The sequence below is a fragment of the Sinocyclocheilus grahami genome, unplaced genomic scaffold, assembly GCF_001515645.1.
Source record: "Sinocyclocheilus grahami isolate Dianchi unplaced genomic scaffold, SAMN03320097.WGS_v1.1 scaffold1418.1, whole genome shotgun sequence".
In the NCBI taxonomy this organism is placed as follows: domain Eukaryota; kingdom Metazoa; phylum Chordata; class Actinopteri; order Cypriniformes; family Cyprinidae; genus Sinocyclocheilus; species Sinocyclocheilus grahami.
In genome coordinates, this window is record NW_015506597.1 from 74,156 (window position 1) to 88,841 (window position 14,686).

The following is a 14,686-nucleotide window of genomic DNA, read 5'->3' on the forward strand; positions in this document are numbered from 1 at the left end:
CACACACACACTCACACACACACACACACACACTCACACACACACACACACACACTCACACACACACACACACACACTCACACACACACTCACGCACACACACACACTCACGCACACACACATACGCACGCACGCACACACACACACACACACACAGAGCGCTGATTTATTTATTGACTCTGTTTTATTTTAGCATTGTTTTATTGATTGATTGCTGGCTTGGCCTGGAGGCTCAGCTGGTCAGGCATGTAAAAGAGTGCATTCCTCTGCTGTCAGGGGCCACTGGGGCAAATCCAGGCTTGCTCCAACGGCAGATGCTCCAAACGCCTTGGAATTATGAGAGTTTTGAGCTGGAGGGAATCAGAAAGCACTGCTTTTCTATTGGGCTCATCCAGAGCACTGACTGATTGTGAAAGGTCCAGAGGTGTATCAGTAGTTGAAGTCAGCAGCGGTGGGCCTCCGCCAGAGTTACTGTTCCATACAGTTAAAGTGCTTCCATCTGTTTTCTAAATTACCCAGGGGCTACGATAGTCCGGGGAAAGCAGGAAAGACTGTCTGGAGAAAAGCTATTGGAAAAACATGAAAAGGACAGAGGCAGCTATTATAATTCAGCGAGCCACATTCCTTTAACGGTATTTTGGAAATGTAGAAGTAATAAGCTCACCAGTAAACAAGTTAGAAGATATTTCACGGCGATTTTTAAAAATGGCAGTAAAAATACATTTGAAAAGAAGCAATCAGGCAGGGGAGAGAGAGGGGAGACTGAAAAGAAACTGAGCAAAAGCTAACAATTGGGTTATTGTAGCAGAGAGGCGTATGAGTGTTTCCTTAGAGCTCCCGTAGGGTCCCGGATCGCAGCTCACAGGCCATTTGTTAACCCATCAGTCACGGCATCATTTTACATGCTGCAGAGGCGTCCGCACTGGCCTATGGACGTCCCAGCTTGCATACATTAACCTACACAGAAGTTTAAAAGAGAGAAAGGAAAGACACAATCCGAAACCACCTGTGTCCAATTTGGAGTTCTCCTCCATTTTCCACTTCAAAAAAGAGAAAGAGCTCATGGTTGCGTTCCTGTAGCTCATTAGAGCAGCGGATCTAGAACCAGAATGGAAGGAAGGCTGATGAAGACTTCTGCGAGGAAGGCCTGGAGCATGTGTGTGTGTGTGAGTGCGTGTTTGAACTGGCAGCATACAGACACACACTTCCTGAGCCCTGTGTTTAGATTAGCCAAAAGCTTGTGAATTGCTCAGGCTTTACTTTTCAGAAAGGCGACATTCATCGCCATATGGGGGAAAATAAACAGGCCTGTGAGGTAAACAAACACAGTGCTTATTTGATTACCCCCAATCTCTCCGCACTGCCCCATTTTCTAAAACTGCCTGTGAATTCATGAGCTCCAGTGAGCTGCTACTGACTGAAAGAAAAGTCATTTGACTATATAATGTGCTGTGTGTTTAAACGGATTCAGAAGATATTCAATTGAACAGACTGCTTTTCGGCGCGTGGTATCAGCAATCGGGGCAGGCTGTGTGTTTTAAACAATCTGAGGGCAGTAAATCAGGCTAGTGTCCTGAGATTTGAACTGCACTTGGAAATGATTGTTAATTAGCTGGATTCATTGATATCAGTTTAATGCTGCCATCTTGTGGTGTGTTTTAGAATGAGCGTGACAATGCTGTTACCGGTTGATAGCAAAGACAAAAGCACTGATCAGGAGGTTCCTGTGCACTGAAAATCAAAAACGATGCACCTTTTAATGCTTTCTACTGTATGCATTTCACTAATATGGTTTACCCGAGTCATGTTCCACTAATCGTGAAGCTTCTATGGTTTGAAGAGTTGTGCTTTAACTCTCCACTCACTCACCCAGCCACCTCCTGCTTCTTCCTCCTCCTCCTCCTCCTGCTCCTCTTCCTGCTCCTCTTCCTCTTCCTCGTCCTCCTCCTCCTGCTCCTCTTCCTCCTCCTCCTCCTCCTCCTGCTCCTCTTCCTCGTCCTCCTCTTCCTCCTCCTGCTCCTCTTCCTGCTCCTCTTCCTCTTCCTCGTCCTCCTCCTCCTGCTCCTCTTCCTCGTCGTCCTCCTCCTCCTCCTCTTCCTCCTCTTCCTCGTCCTCCTCCTCCTGCTCCTCTTCCTCGTCCTCCTCCTCCTCTTCCTCGTCCTCCTCCTCCTCCTCCTGCTCCTCTTCCTCGTCCTCCTCCTCCTCTTCCTCCTCTCCTTTTCTCCTCTTCCTATTCCTCCTCTTCCTTCTGCTCTTCCTCTTCCTCCTCCTCCTACTCCTCCTCTTCCTCCTCCTTCTCCTCTTCCTCTGCTCACGCTCCTCACAGAAGATCCAGGCAGCTGCACGCAGGACGGACAGTTCTATAGGGACAAGGACGTGTGGAAACCAGAGCCGTGTCGCATCTGTGTTTGTGACACCGGCGCGGTCCTGTGCGACGAAATCATCTGCGAGGAGCTGAAAGACTGTCCCAAACCCGAGATCCCGTTTGGGGAGTGCTGTCCAGTCTGTGCTGCTGACCAACCTTCCTCCCCTGGTCGTAATTTATTTATCTCTCACTTTTATAAATAAATTACAGTTGTATTCATATTTGTTTGATGGTTTTGGGCTTGTTTGTTTTTTTTTAAAAGCACCTTAACAATTTATGGATGCCTTTTAAAAAAATGAACCCAAAACAACCTGACAAACAATTTGAAATGAGAAAAGACTAACCCTAGTGAGACGCAGCGTTGGCTTTGTCTGGAGTGGATATCAGTGGTGGCAGGAGTGTGATGGGTACATATGGGAGTCATTTAGAGAGAGCTCCACTTCAACAGACATGGTATAGAGTTTCATCTCTGACTTAAAGTCATGGAAGGAGCTTTATATTTCGAGTGAATTCTCTTGGTCACCTTTACAAAAGTGTCTCATTTCTTTACAAAGAAAGGAAACAACCAAACAAGTCTGTATTTGACTGCATCTGCCTTTATTCATGTTAGCAGACAGACCTGGGGCCAGTTGCGTGAGCGTAGCCTCTACGGTAAGACTGTGTGAAAAATAGCTGTGAATATAATGGGAAAAGACTATAATAATACAATGATAATTGGTTATTATAGCGAATAACTGTAATAGTGACTGTAATCTAACCTTACATTTAATGTCATTTTACAGTAGAATTCTGTTAGATTTACAGTTTTTCAAAGTCGTTCTGTAAGGGAAAACCATTCATCGACATTACCAGAATTCCCTGCGTGACAGTTCACATTAGATGGTATTTCACTGAAATAATTATTTTATCTTCTTATTTTTTTTTCTGATCAGTTATGCACTATAGGGTTTTGTGTTACATCTAATGTTATTAATGTTTATTACATTGTTTTAATGTCATGTGTGTTACCATGGTGTTTTCTATTTGTACAAATCCAAAATTGTAACCTTTACTTCAAATTTCACAGATTTATAAATTTTTAAATTTTTTGCTGTGTAGTTAATGAGTCTTATTTTCTGGATTCAAATTAGACCAATCCAAGACTTTAAAAAGTTATGAACAGTTTAGAAGGGAAGACTAGTCTAAGCATTTTCTGCGACTGGCCACTGGGCTGTGTTTCAAATGCATCATAGCTTATGGAGATCTTGGAGAGCACTGCTGCATGTGAGAAAGTGCAGCTCTGATCTCGTCTCTGAATACTCAATCTGGTGATGTGAATAAGCTTCAGCCTCCCGCCGCTGACATCTGCTTCAGATCAAAGCCCTGCCTCAGAGTTTCTCAGAGTTTCCCAGTGTTTGCGGTCAGATGTGAACGGCACACCGATCTGTCTGTCACGCTGGTGGCAGGTTGTAGCTTGCCCTCAGCTCATGTATGGGTAAACTGTGATCTTTTCTAATTATGTCTCTAACTCTCAAGCATTGTAATGCCAGATTTATAATGTCAAACCTGACATTATGACCTGTTCAAAGGCCCCCTGCTGCTGGGGTTTTGTCCCTTTCGGCTGAGATAGCGGTCCATGTGTTATTCCAGCCCTGACTAGTCAGAATATACAGCTCTGACATATTTTAGATCTATTATGACATGTATGAGGGTGAACGACAACGGGCCACCAAAAGAACAGTACATTTACGCTGAAGCATTAACCGCTGTTAGGAGTTCCTGGAGGGCTAGAGTTTAGCTCCGGCCCTAATTAAACACACCTGAGCCAACTAATCAAGTACTTCAGACTCTAGAAACTTCCAGGCCGGTGTGTTGGAGCTAAACTCTGCAGGAGTCAGGATTGAACAGCCCTGATTTATTTAGCAGCTCCTCTGCTGAGCTTTCCTTGCATTCATGTGCCATGCAGACGAACGCTTTGGGTTAATCAAATCTTTTTGTTTAGCCAGTGATTCTTAAAGCAGGAATACAGGTAACCTTCATGACATTCATGAGCGTTACATTGTAATGTCACAAAATGGACAAAGCTAAGCTTCAAACTAATCATTAACGGCCCAAAGAATTGAACATAGTCTTTTACTGTTAAGTAAAACTAAATAGTACATGTGATGTTTTGGTCTTGGTTTGTGGCAGATTCATAACAGCTGAAATGCAAACAATAGAACAGTCCACAAATCATGTAAACAGTTTCAAAAGCACCCGAGTGACTCGCTTTAATCAGTTCTCACTAACTCATTACACAGTAATTTACGGAAACAATCATTCTTGCTAAAAAGCAATAGATTGGTGCACATGTCTGAACGTGTAAGTCACTGGTAAACAGAGATCCGTCTCAGGTAGTGGACAGAAGTCTCACCGCATATGATATCTGTGGGAAACATCATGAAACAGAAATTCATAATCATTATAAAGTGTCTGAATGCGTGCAGCGGTCACAGCTGAAGCTCTGACAGTTAAACGTCTTCAACACTGGAATCTGAAAGCAATGCAGTAGATATGACCTGTCAAGTAATGTTTGTTCTGCCAACAAAGCGGAGCTTAGGTTTGCTTTTATGTGATGCTCTTCTAACACTGTTTTTTATCTTTCACGCCGTGATAATAACAGGCTTGCCAGGTGCTAAGGTGAGTCTGTGTTTAATGTCTGTTTGAAAGTGTTGCAGGTTAAGATTAAGTCTCAGGTTCTTCCTGTCTAGAGATGCTGTGTTTGGTCTGAAATGTTAGTGCATGTGTAGAAACCAGTCTCTTAAGCCACACTGTCTGTGTGTACTCTTGTGTTTTCACGTTTAATCTGAATAATGCCGTTGCAGGTGTGACAGCACATCATTTCTTGCGTTTTTAAGAAAGAATATTTTCTCTAATGTGCCTAACACATGATTTCTCCATTGTGCAACAGGGACAAAAGGGGGAACCAGGAGACATAACAGATGTAAGCTTCAGACTTTTATCATTGATGTGTGTGTGTACCTACTTAACCATATTTTGGAATTTTGTACAAATTGTCTATGGAGATGTCCTTGTTTGTAAAACTGGTATAAAAATAAAGTAAACAGTTTGTTTTTTTAAATTGCAAAAATGCAGAAAGTTTTCTGTTATGGGTAGGGTTAGGGTTAGGTTATAAAATGTATAAGTGACGCCCTGTTGATTTTTCCCGCAGGTTGTGGGACCGAGGGGATCAGCCGGTCCTATGGTACGAATACTTCTGGCGTTCTTCTGATTCTCTGGGTTTGCTTTAGCAGTGGTGTTGCAGCATGCTCAGAGACACACAGCGTTTGCTTTCTCTCCTTCACCAAACAGGGACCCCCAGGAGAACAAGGGCCCCGAGGAGACAGAGGAGAGCAGGGGGAGAAGGTGGGCTTCTGTTGAGATTCAGGCTGCTCTTGGGATTTTCTCTCGACTGACAAATACCAGAGAAGTGCACACAGACTACAAGACATTTCATAAGAGAGAGTAACATATTTGTTATTATTATTGTTTTCATGAATTAAAATTAGATTTTGATTGCTTCCATTGTCCTCATTTCTAAGTCACTTTGGATAAAAGCGTCTGCTCAATGACTAAATGTAAATTAATTAGTCTCAAGATCACAGTCTCTGTTGTGTTGAAGACAGTCCATGCTCCTGCTATAAGTTAACTTAAATGGAGCTTTTTACATTTGAATGTCTAAATATATTGCATACTTGCAAATATGCTGAAAAGTGGACCACTTTACCTGAAATCACCTTTTATTACAGCCCTAAAAATAGCTCAACACAATGGCGTCCACTGACGGTCTGTTGAGCTAATGGGCTGCGGCTGCGTTCTCATTGTTGTTTTAGCACTGGGTGTGCAGTTTTACTCTGCAGCTGTATGGCAGTGACAGACACACTGCACTGTGGGTGAACTCTGTTTTTTAGTCATTCATTGCATTTCTCTGTCTCTGTCTTTAGGGAAGTCCAGGGCCCCGTGGCAGAGATGGTGAGCCGGGGACCCCTGGAAACCCCGGGCCTCCTGGACCGCCGGGGCCAAACGGACCTCCAGGCCTCGGTGGGGTGAGTATTTGTGAGATTTATAGACACAGTCAGTCTCCGACCTAAACCCCAAATCAGATGATACTCACCTGCTGAAATGCAGTGAAATCCGCTGGCAGCTGATAGTGTCAGCACAGACGGAGGGTGACAAAGATGCCTCATGTCCTTTACCTGCAGAGCTCGGTCCGTTTCAATCTGTGGCTCCCAGATGCTCCACACAAAACACTTCACCTCCACCTTCAGCCTCTCTTAATGATAAATAAAGACAGCAAGCCACATGTGTGCATCTGTGGACTGCATTTTAGTAATATGTGGACTTGTGTTTATGTTTAACATTTTGCTCTTCTCCAGAACTTTGCTTCTCAGATGGCTGGTGGATTTGATGACAAAGCTGGAGGAGCACAGATGGGAGTGATGCAAGGACCAATGGTGAGCGTCTCACCTGACCGCTTGCAAGAGCATCGCTCAATAAGCATGCTGTTTTGCTATTTAAGATTGTACTGCATAGAGCTGGCCTCATGCTTTGCTTAATTTACAGTTCATAGTGTAACAGTCTGATTCTAATGCATCTTGTTCTCGTTTTGTTTTAGCAGTACACACTAAGGGTTAGCGTAAAGTTTCAGTACTCATTACTATTGCAATACTTTTGATACCGAAGATGAGAAGAAAATATGAGAAACTGTTCATTTAAATTGTAGTTTATTGTGCAATTTAAGTATAAAAGTACATTTTAAAATACTTTCAAATTAATGATAAATTAAAACAATTGGATGTGTAGTCTAATCATTTTCATCTAACTGGTCAGTAATAAATGAGGACAATGAAACCCATTATAAGCAAAAAGTGGCATCAGTATCTAAGAGTGTGTTCAGTATCTGAATGTTTCCAGACAAGAACAGTGAGTAATATTTAGAATATTGGCTGGTTATTAGTACTTATATAAAGCACATATTAATGCTTTATTCTGCATGGCCATATTCTAGATCCCTTACCTAAACTTAAAGGCACAATATGTCATTTTCGCCGCTAGAGGGCGTGTATTCAAAATAAACAAAGAGACAAAGGCGTAGTTTGATGACGCCGTGACTGAGTGAGGAATCATGGGAGTTGTGGTCTTCATCCCCACAGCCAATGCAATCCGACGGGACTCGGGACTAATGATTTATTAACGTAGTAGAATGAAGCAGGGTGAGGCTGAAAGCCGTCGAAGCGAAACGAGGCGCTGAACGAGCGCGACACACGGCTGGAAAGCAGCGGAGCTTTTATTATGCCACAGTCGAGCGCTTCCGCTGCTTCCGGTCGTGCGTATGTGGGGTAAAGCAGAGGAGCTTTTATTATGCCACAGTCGAGAGCTTCCACTGCTTCCGGTCGCGCGTATGTGGGGTAAAGCAGTGGAGCTTTTATTATGCCACAGTCGAGAGCTTCCACTGCTTCGGGTCGTGCGTGTGTGGGGTAAAGCAGCGGAGCTTTTATTTTGCCACAGTCGAGCGCTTCCGCTGCTTCCGGTCGTGCGTATGTGGGGTAAAGCAGCGGGGCTTTTATTATGCCACAGTCACAGCTTTTATTATGCCACAGTATTATTGAAGACATCATAGATCTAATCAGCTACATTCACACTGATGCACAGATCTGTCGGGGTCACCTCAATGCATTGGATTTTTTATTTTTATTTTTTCCTCCACACTATAGTACTCTGTGAGATTCCGTCCCACTCTACCTGCACTGTCTCTATTGGCTCATTGAGCCTAAATATATGTTCACTCTGCCAAAGATTCACTGTGAAAAGCCAACCTTATTTTCTACGAGAACTGATTTTTGGTGACATACTGTAAGCAGCAACTTTATGCAAATGAGCAGCTCATGTTGGTGATGCAGGTTCAAGTCCAGCCTGCAACCAATCTCCCTTGTGATTCTGCCTCTATTTCATTGTCTATCTAACAATATATTGTGCTCTGGTCATTTTGACCCAAAGAGGATTAAATTCTGGTTAATCTTATTGCATTGGACTGAAACTTAAAAAATGGGTCATTTTTGTCAAATATTTGTGTTTGCCCTTATGTTGTTAAACTTGGTTTTTCCGGTCAAAAATTACTGGCCTACAAAAACACCTTTACATTTTGTGTTATACTGATAATATAGTGATTTTCTCACTATATTATTACCAAATATTGGATTCAATCTTTTTATTAAGCTATTTTCTTTCAGTTAGCACAGGTCTTACTGATCTGAACTTACGAGTATGTGAGTGAACAATGCCAAAATAATCCTCAAATAATGCTTTTATCACTCAAATCATGAGGTCAGATCAATGAGAAATACAAACCCTGTGCTAAGTGAAAGTAAACCAGTCCATAAGAAGATTAAATCCAGTATTTGGGGATAGTTTGGCATAATGAAAGATTTACAAGCAATGTTTAAAAGACTGGTCTTTTTTGACCAGGGGCACCAAATTAGGGGGATTTTCATCACAGCACAAGGGTTAAAAAGTCCCACCCACCAATGTATGTTTTGAACTAGAACACTGTTGTCAGGATCAGTCACATGAGGACTGTGAGGGCTGAAGTCAGGCTCATTAAAAATGGTTTTAATATTAAAGTAATTGAGAAAACAACTACTAAATAAATCAATTTAAACAGATTATTTTGATGGTCTTCAGCTAATCTAGATGGGTCCCAAAATGTTAGTTTTTTCTCTCAGCATGCAAACATCTGAAAGTATATTTGTGTGTACTTTGGTGTTTGTCCTGACTGACATAAAGAGATTCCATAAGCGCCACAGTCACACCGCAGCGGCATTCAGACGCCCAGTGATGTGATGTACAGAACACAGAGTGTTTTAATCGCTCCGGGAAACTCCCACTGCGTTCACTTATATATCCGTCTCTTTAAACAATGACAGTCATTCAGGAGCTCAGCCCCATTTCTGTTCGTGTAGATGGAGATTTTTCTGTGGTTTCAGAAGCTACCTAAATATGCCATGTTTTCTTCGGTTGCTGCTCAGAATTTTTGTTAGTAATATCAGCTAAGTTTAAAAGTCAAAAGTCAAATATTATTAGTTACATATACTCAAATGCAAAGGCATCTCAATAAGAGAAGCTATGGAAAATCCCCCGATTCAGAACCATTATGATTATTACCTGTCTGAACATGGCTGATGTTTTTTTTCTCAGATTAATTATTATCCTTCTGGTTATGTTCTGATTGTCACTTTTCTTCATGCCACTGGAGAAAAAGCTCTGAAACATTTAATTGGTGGTAAGTCACAAGGGTTCAGAGCACTTAAGCTGATTTCCTGAAGGTGGAGTGAGCGAGTGTTTCTGCTCCAGCGAGTCGCTCTGATGTCCTGAGAGCACCGCTGCCTAACGTTTCCCATCAACACCAAACTCCACACAGATCGCACTGAAACTCATCAGCACAGCATCTGCCGCTGTGTCTCCTCACACTGTACGACTGAACACACTCACTGATTGCTGCTCTTACTCTGTTTGTTCTTCAGGGTCCGATGGGTCCTCGAGGACCACCAGGCCCCAATGGAGCTCCTGTGAGTGCATTTCCTCCATAAACACCTCATCCCTGTGACACATGCCATAATGAGTAAAATACAGTCAGTGTGTTTTTATCCTTTGAAAGATGTGCATAAATAGAGTGTGTAAAATGATACTTTGCTTCCCAAAGATAATAATAACATGTCACACACACACACACGCGTGCACACACTCACTCACTCACTCACTCACACACACACACTCACGCACGCACGCACACACACACTCTCTCTCTCTCTCTCTCTCTCTCTCTGTAAGCCGTAGGGCTTTTTCCTCATTCTACCATCATGCAAACTGATCATTAATTTCATCTCTTTTTTTCAACACACAGAAGATGTGTTTTTAATTTGATTCTTTAAAAGCAGAATTTTGTTTTAAATGAAACTATTATTTTTTGTTAATAATTATACAGTTTATATCAAGGGTTACATGAAAACCCAGCGATAATCTTGGAAAACGTTTGTCTATATACACATACTCATGCTGTGTTCCACGCAGAAGCAGCTTTTGCTCCAGCAGTCTAATAATACTTCTTCTCACTGTACACATACTGATCATATAAATATTGTTTCTGGCATGAGATCGAGCGCACAGTCTGTGATGTGAATTGGTCTTATTTTCGCTGCAGGGCCCACAAGGATTTCAAGGCAGCCCTGGAGAAGCCGGAGAATCCGGATCATCTGTACGTATCCAAAAACCTTCCTAAAAGACCTCATTACTGGCGATTACAGTCAGCCTCCCGCTGTGCAAATGCCACTTCATTTAGCCAGAATCATTCTAGTTGAAATAAGCCTCTAGATCTTGTATTTAGGTCAACAAGGTGCACTCGGCTCGCTGGACTCAATTATGTATTTTTGTAATACACACACTACAAAATCAGCACTGAATACACTTCAGCATTGTTCTTACCAAGTGCAGTGTTTTCACTAATATCTCAGATCATTCACATGTCCCATCTTCCATATTCTCACCGTTTTGTTTTCTCTGGACAGGGCCCATTGGGTCCTCGTGGCCCCCCGGGTCCCTCAGGAAAACCAGGAGATGATGTAAGTACGCCTCATGATTGACCTGCTTACACTGTTTCTTCCTCAGAGCGTTCAGGATAAATCAGTGTTTGGACATCGATCAAATCACCCACCGAACACTGTCGCAGGTTACGATTATTGCAAAGATATTATTTAAACTGAACTGAGCTGGATGTTGACATCACTGAATTCAATGATGAACTGTCTTTAACTGAAAAATGAGTGTTTACTATTGTCATTTTGCATTATTGACACTATTTTCCTAATTAATGCTGTCCGTTCAGGATAAATCAGTGTTTGGACATCGATCAAATCACCCACCGAACACTGTCGCAGGTTACGATTATAGCTCTGTGAGCTTTCTCCTCTCCAAACACACGCCAAGGGTTTTGTCCACGTTCTGCCGTCTCCAGCGGTTCTTCTCTTCAGACACTATTCCTTCCATTTCTCTTGCCCACATCACACAGACTCACACACAAAGATTTCTGCATATTAAAGTCACTGGTGTCAGTACAGCAGCATACGCCTTTTACATGACGTTTGAAAGATAATCGATAATCGGTAATATTATCAGTTTAACGGCACTGACACTGTTGGATGAGAACAGAATTTGAACTATATTAGATATTATAAAACTTTTTTATTTCAGCTACTTATCAAGGCAATAAAATAAAAACTGATTCAAAATATTAATATAAATGATAATAGAATCTCATTGACACTAACATAACATTGAATTGAACTGATCTGAATTATGACTTCTGTAGAGCTGCTTTACAGCTGAAACAGGATTTTTTCATAATTTATGAAATTGACAACATTGCCGCTGTTATTTTACTGTTTATCACTGAGAGGCTACTTTGACACAATCTGTATTGTATAAAGCATTGTAGAAATAGATAATTGTGAAAAATGCATTAAAATGATCAGTTCTCATGCTGCGGCTCTGATGTAGAAGCATGAATGCAAATCTTTCAGTTCATGTTGGGTTTGTAGTTACACTTTCCTGCCAAAAGATGACATTTGAGCACAGTAGCACTGCTCAGAGTTTCATTATAAGCTTCGTGAAATCACTGTTTCTCTTGTAGGGGGAAGCAGGCAAAGCTGGGAAAGCTGGTGAACGTGGACCTCTCGGGCCTCAGGTGAACCGCTTTAAATGAAAACAGCGTTTAAAGCGCTTGATGCATGTGAGAAGAGCAGCGATGCAGTGACTGCTGCCTGCGGCGCTCAAGCTTTTGCCCAGATGTGAGACGCTGGTGTGGCCGCAGGCCAGAGAAAGAAAGAAGAGACGTCTGAATACTTCCACTCGCCTCATACCCCTCTCTCTCTCTCTCTCTCTCTCTCTCTCTCTCTCTCTCTCTCTCTCTCCCTCCCTCTCTCTCTATCTCTCTCTCTCTCTCTCTCTCTCTCTCTCTCTCTCTCCCTCTCTCTCCCTCTCTCTCTCTCTCTCTCTCTCTCTCTCCCTCTCTCTCCCTCTCTCTCTCTCTCTCTCTCTCTCTCTCCCTCTCTCTCCCTCTCTCTCTCTCTCTCAACACAGGGAGCTCGTGGATTCCCAGGAACACCAGGTCTACCTGGAATCAAGGGACACAGAGTTAGTGCACTTTTTCATCATCATTTTTTGAAAATAAAAATAAAAAAATAGTATAGATGAAATGTAATATGAACAAACCCATTGGTAAAATCTTTCAGAATAAAGACAGGAATAAAAGTGTAATTTTGGTGTATGTAAGTGCTGCTGAAGTGGAGAAAAAAACTCTTTAAAGATATGGATTGGAATTGAAATCTACAGATGCAAATATATAAAGTGTGATAATATACTTTCAAAATACTTAAATGCATATTTGGATGTTTCCTTTACACTAGTATGAAAGAAGACATGCTATAAATGCAAAATAGACCAAAATCTCAAAATCTGACCAATGCATGGAAAGGAAATGGGGTTGTGCTGTGCCAATATCTGTGTCAGATTTTAAGATATCTTTAAAACTTCTCAAGTTACAGGCATACAAACTTCAGAGAAAAAAATTGAAAGGTGATCTTTCCAACGTTTTGATCGGTCTCCATTGACACATAATGCAACACAGATTGCTAAAGTCAGCAGATTTTACTAACAGACCTACCAATCTCTATTAGAAAATAACCCTGTGATGCTGCACTCTTTTCTACCCTCCTGTCATCTGGCTCTGAGTCTCAGGTTAAATGAGCCGTTTGACCCTCCTCTACAAAATAGTGGATTACTCAGTACATATTCATCCATGACTTTTAATATTTTGGCTTTCCTCACTATACATGTTTATCTTTCTTCAGTCAAAGATTTGGACCCCTGGTTGAGTTGACAGGAATGACCCAATGGGTCTCACCTCCCCGCCGTAGTGATTTCATCACTTAGCATCACTGTGAACGCAGTATCACTGACATGTGTTGATCTGTGGTGTGTTTGTAGGGTTATTCAGGTCTTGATGGAGCTAAAGGAGAGTCCGGAGCCACTGGGGCTAAAGTATGACTTTCACAGATCACATTTCCAGCATTACATGTGAGGGTAGTTCAGGGTTTGACCCATCTCTCTGTCTGTCTGTTTTTAGGGTGAGTCCGGGTCTCCTGGAGAAAGCGGTGCTCCTGGACCAATGGTAAGTGTTTGCGCTCAGCTGCTGTACAAATGAGCTGTTTCTCTTGAATACATGTTTATTCCTAACACATGCAGCTGCAGTATGTTTTAAACACCGGAGCCGATGTCAGATTCAAACAAACATCAGTACACACACGGTGAACCCTTCATTTCTCCACGAGCATCTCAGACGCTGTTAAACAAACTGTCATGGGCTCACATTCATCAGCTTATATGAGACAAGAAAGTGAATACATACACCATTACAAATATTGCAACCGAATTTCCCTCACGAGATCTCTTAACAACTCAGCTGTTTCTCATAGACAGTAATGAGATCAAACTGAGAGTGTTTTAGCATCTCAAACTGTGCTCAGATATCAATATGAACTTGATCATTGCTCATCAACTGATCTGAACTGCTCTCTAGATCCCACTATTGGCTCGTTTTTAACTGTGTGTGTGTGTGTGTTTCTTCAGGGCCCACGAGGTTTGCCTGGTGAACGGGGGCGTCCAGGATCATCCGGAGCTGCTGTAAGAATCACTCACTTCTTCATTAACCTTCTTTCTTTCTTCTGTAGCACACTGACAAATATTAGATATTTTAGAACTGAATTTCTATATCTGTCTCAGTAGCTAGTAAGTTAGTTTCTGCGTCACGTCTTCCTCTTGACACGCTTCTGACCCCTAATTTGCATTACCGCACTGGTTTGCTGGTTCTCCTCATGCATCTCAGATGTAGGAAGGAAGCAATATGATATGATTTCTAGAAACTGTAAATGGAACAAAATCAGAATTTGTCACACAACAACACTACAGCAGCGTATGTTAATTATGAGTTGAACTATGCAGCATCTACAGTATAAAGTAATATGTAATTGATTAGATTAGTGTTTCTTGCTCTCTTGTTCATAGTCAGAAATCGATATGTTGTGTCTCTGATCCTGATACTTAGGTGCAGTGTTGTTTGTGTATTCAGTGAGGATGCAGATTATCTGACCTGTCTGTGTGTTTGTGTTTGATCAGGGTGCTCGTGGGAATGATGGTTCACCCGGCGCTGCTGGTCCTCCTGTAGGTCTTCAGTTGCAGTAACTCTGCATGAAC

At 42.0% G+C, this 14,686-nt stretch overlaps 1 protein-coding gene across 2 annotated transcripts in view; it reads left to right on the forward strand.

Annotated features, from left to right (window-relative positions):
• The window catches only part of LOC107570126 (collagen alpha-1(II) chain), a 42,188-nt gene that overhangs the window by 1,627 nt on the left and 25,875 nt on the right, over nucleotides 1–14,686 (forward strand). The window contains exons 2-17 of one of the 2 annotated variants that reach the window (XM_016256323.1): nucleotides 2,327–2,533; nucleotides 5,007–5,023; nucleotides 5,295–5,327; nucleotides 5,556–5,588; nucleotides 5,696–5,749; nucleotides 6,328–6,429; nucleotides 6,760–6,837; nucleotides 9,904–9,948; nucleotides 10,581–10,634; nucleotides 10,945–10,998; nucleotides 12,066–12,119; nucleotides 12,515–12,568; nucleotides 13,421–13,474; nucleotides 13,560–13,604; nucleotides 14,063–14,116; nucleotides 14,609–14,653. In XM_016256323.1, the coding sequence (XP_016111809.1) occupies nucleotides 2,327–2,533; nucleotides 5,007–5,023; nucleotides 5,295–5,327; nucleotides 5,556–5,588; nucleotides 5,696–5,749; nucleotides 6,328–6,429; nucleotides 6,760–6,837; nucleotides 9,904–9,948; nucleotides 10,581–10,634; nucleotides 10,945–10,998; nucleotides 12,066–12,119; nucleotides 12,515–12,568; nucleotides 13,421–13,474; nucleotides 13,560–13,604; nucleotides 14,063–14,116; nucleotides 14,609–14,653 (983 nt within the window). The remainder of the gene's footprint in view (nucleotides 1–2,326; nucleotides 2,534–5,006; nucleotides 5,024–5,294; nucleotides 5,328–5,555; nucleotides 5,589–5,695; nucleotides 5,750–6,327; nucleotides 6,430–6,759; nucleotides 6,838–9,903; nucleotides 9,949–10,580; nucleotides 10,635–10,944; nucleotides 10,999–12,065; nucleotides 12,120–12,514; nucleotides 12,569–13,420; nucleotides 13,475–13,559; nucleotides 13,605–14,062; nucleotides 14,117–14,608; nucleotides 14,654–14,686) is intronic. The other variant, XM_016256324.1, reaches the window with a different exon arrangement.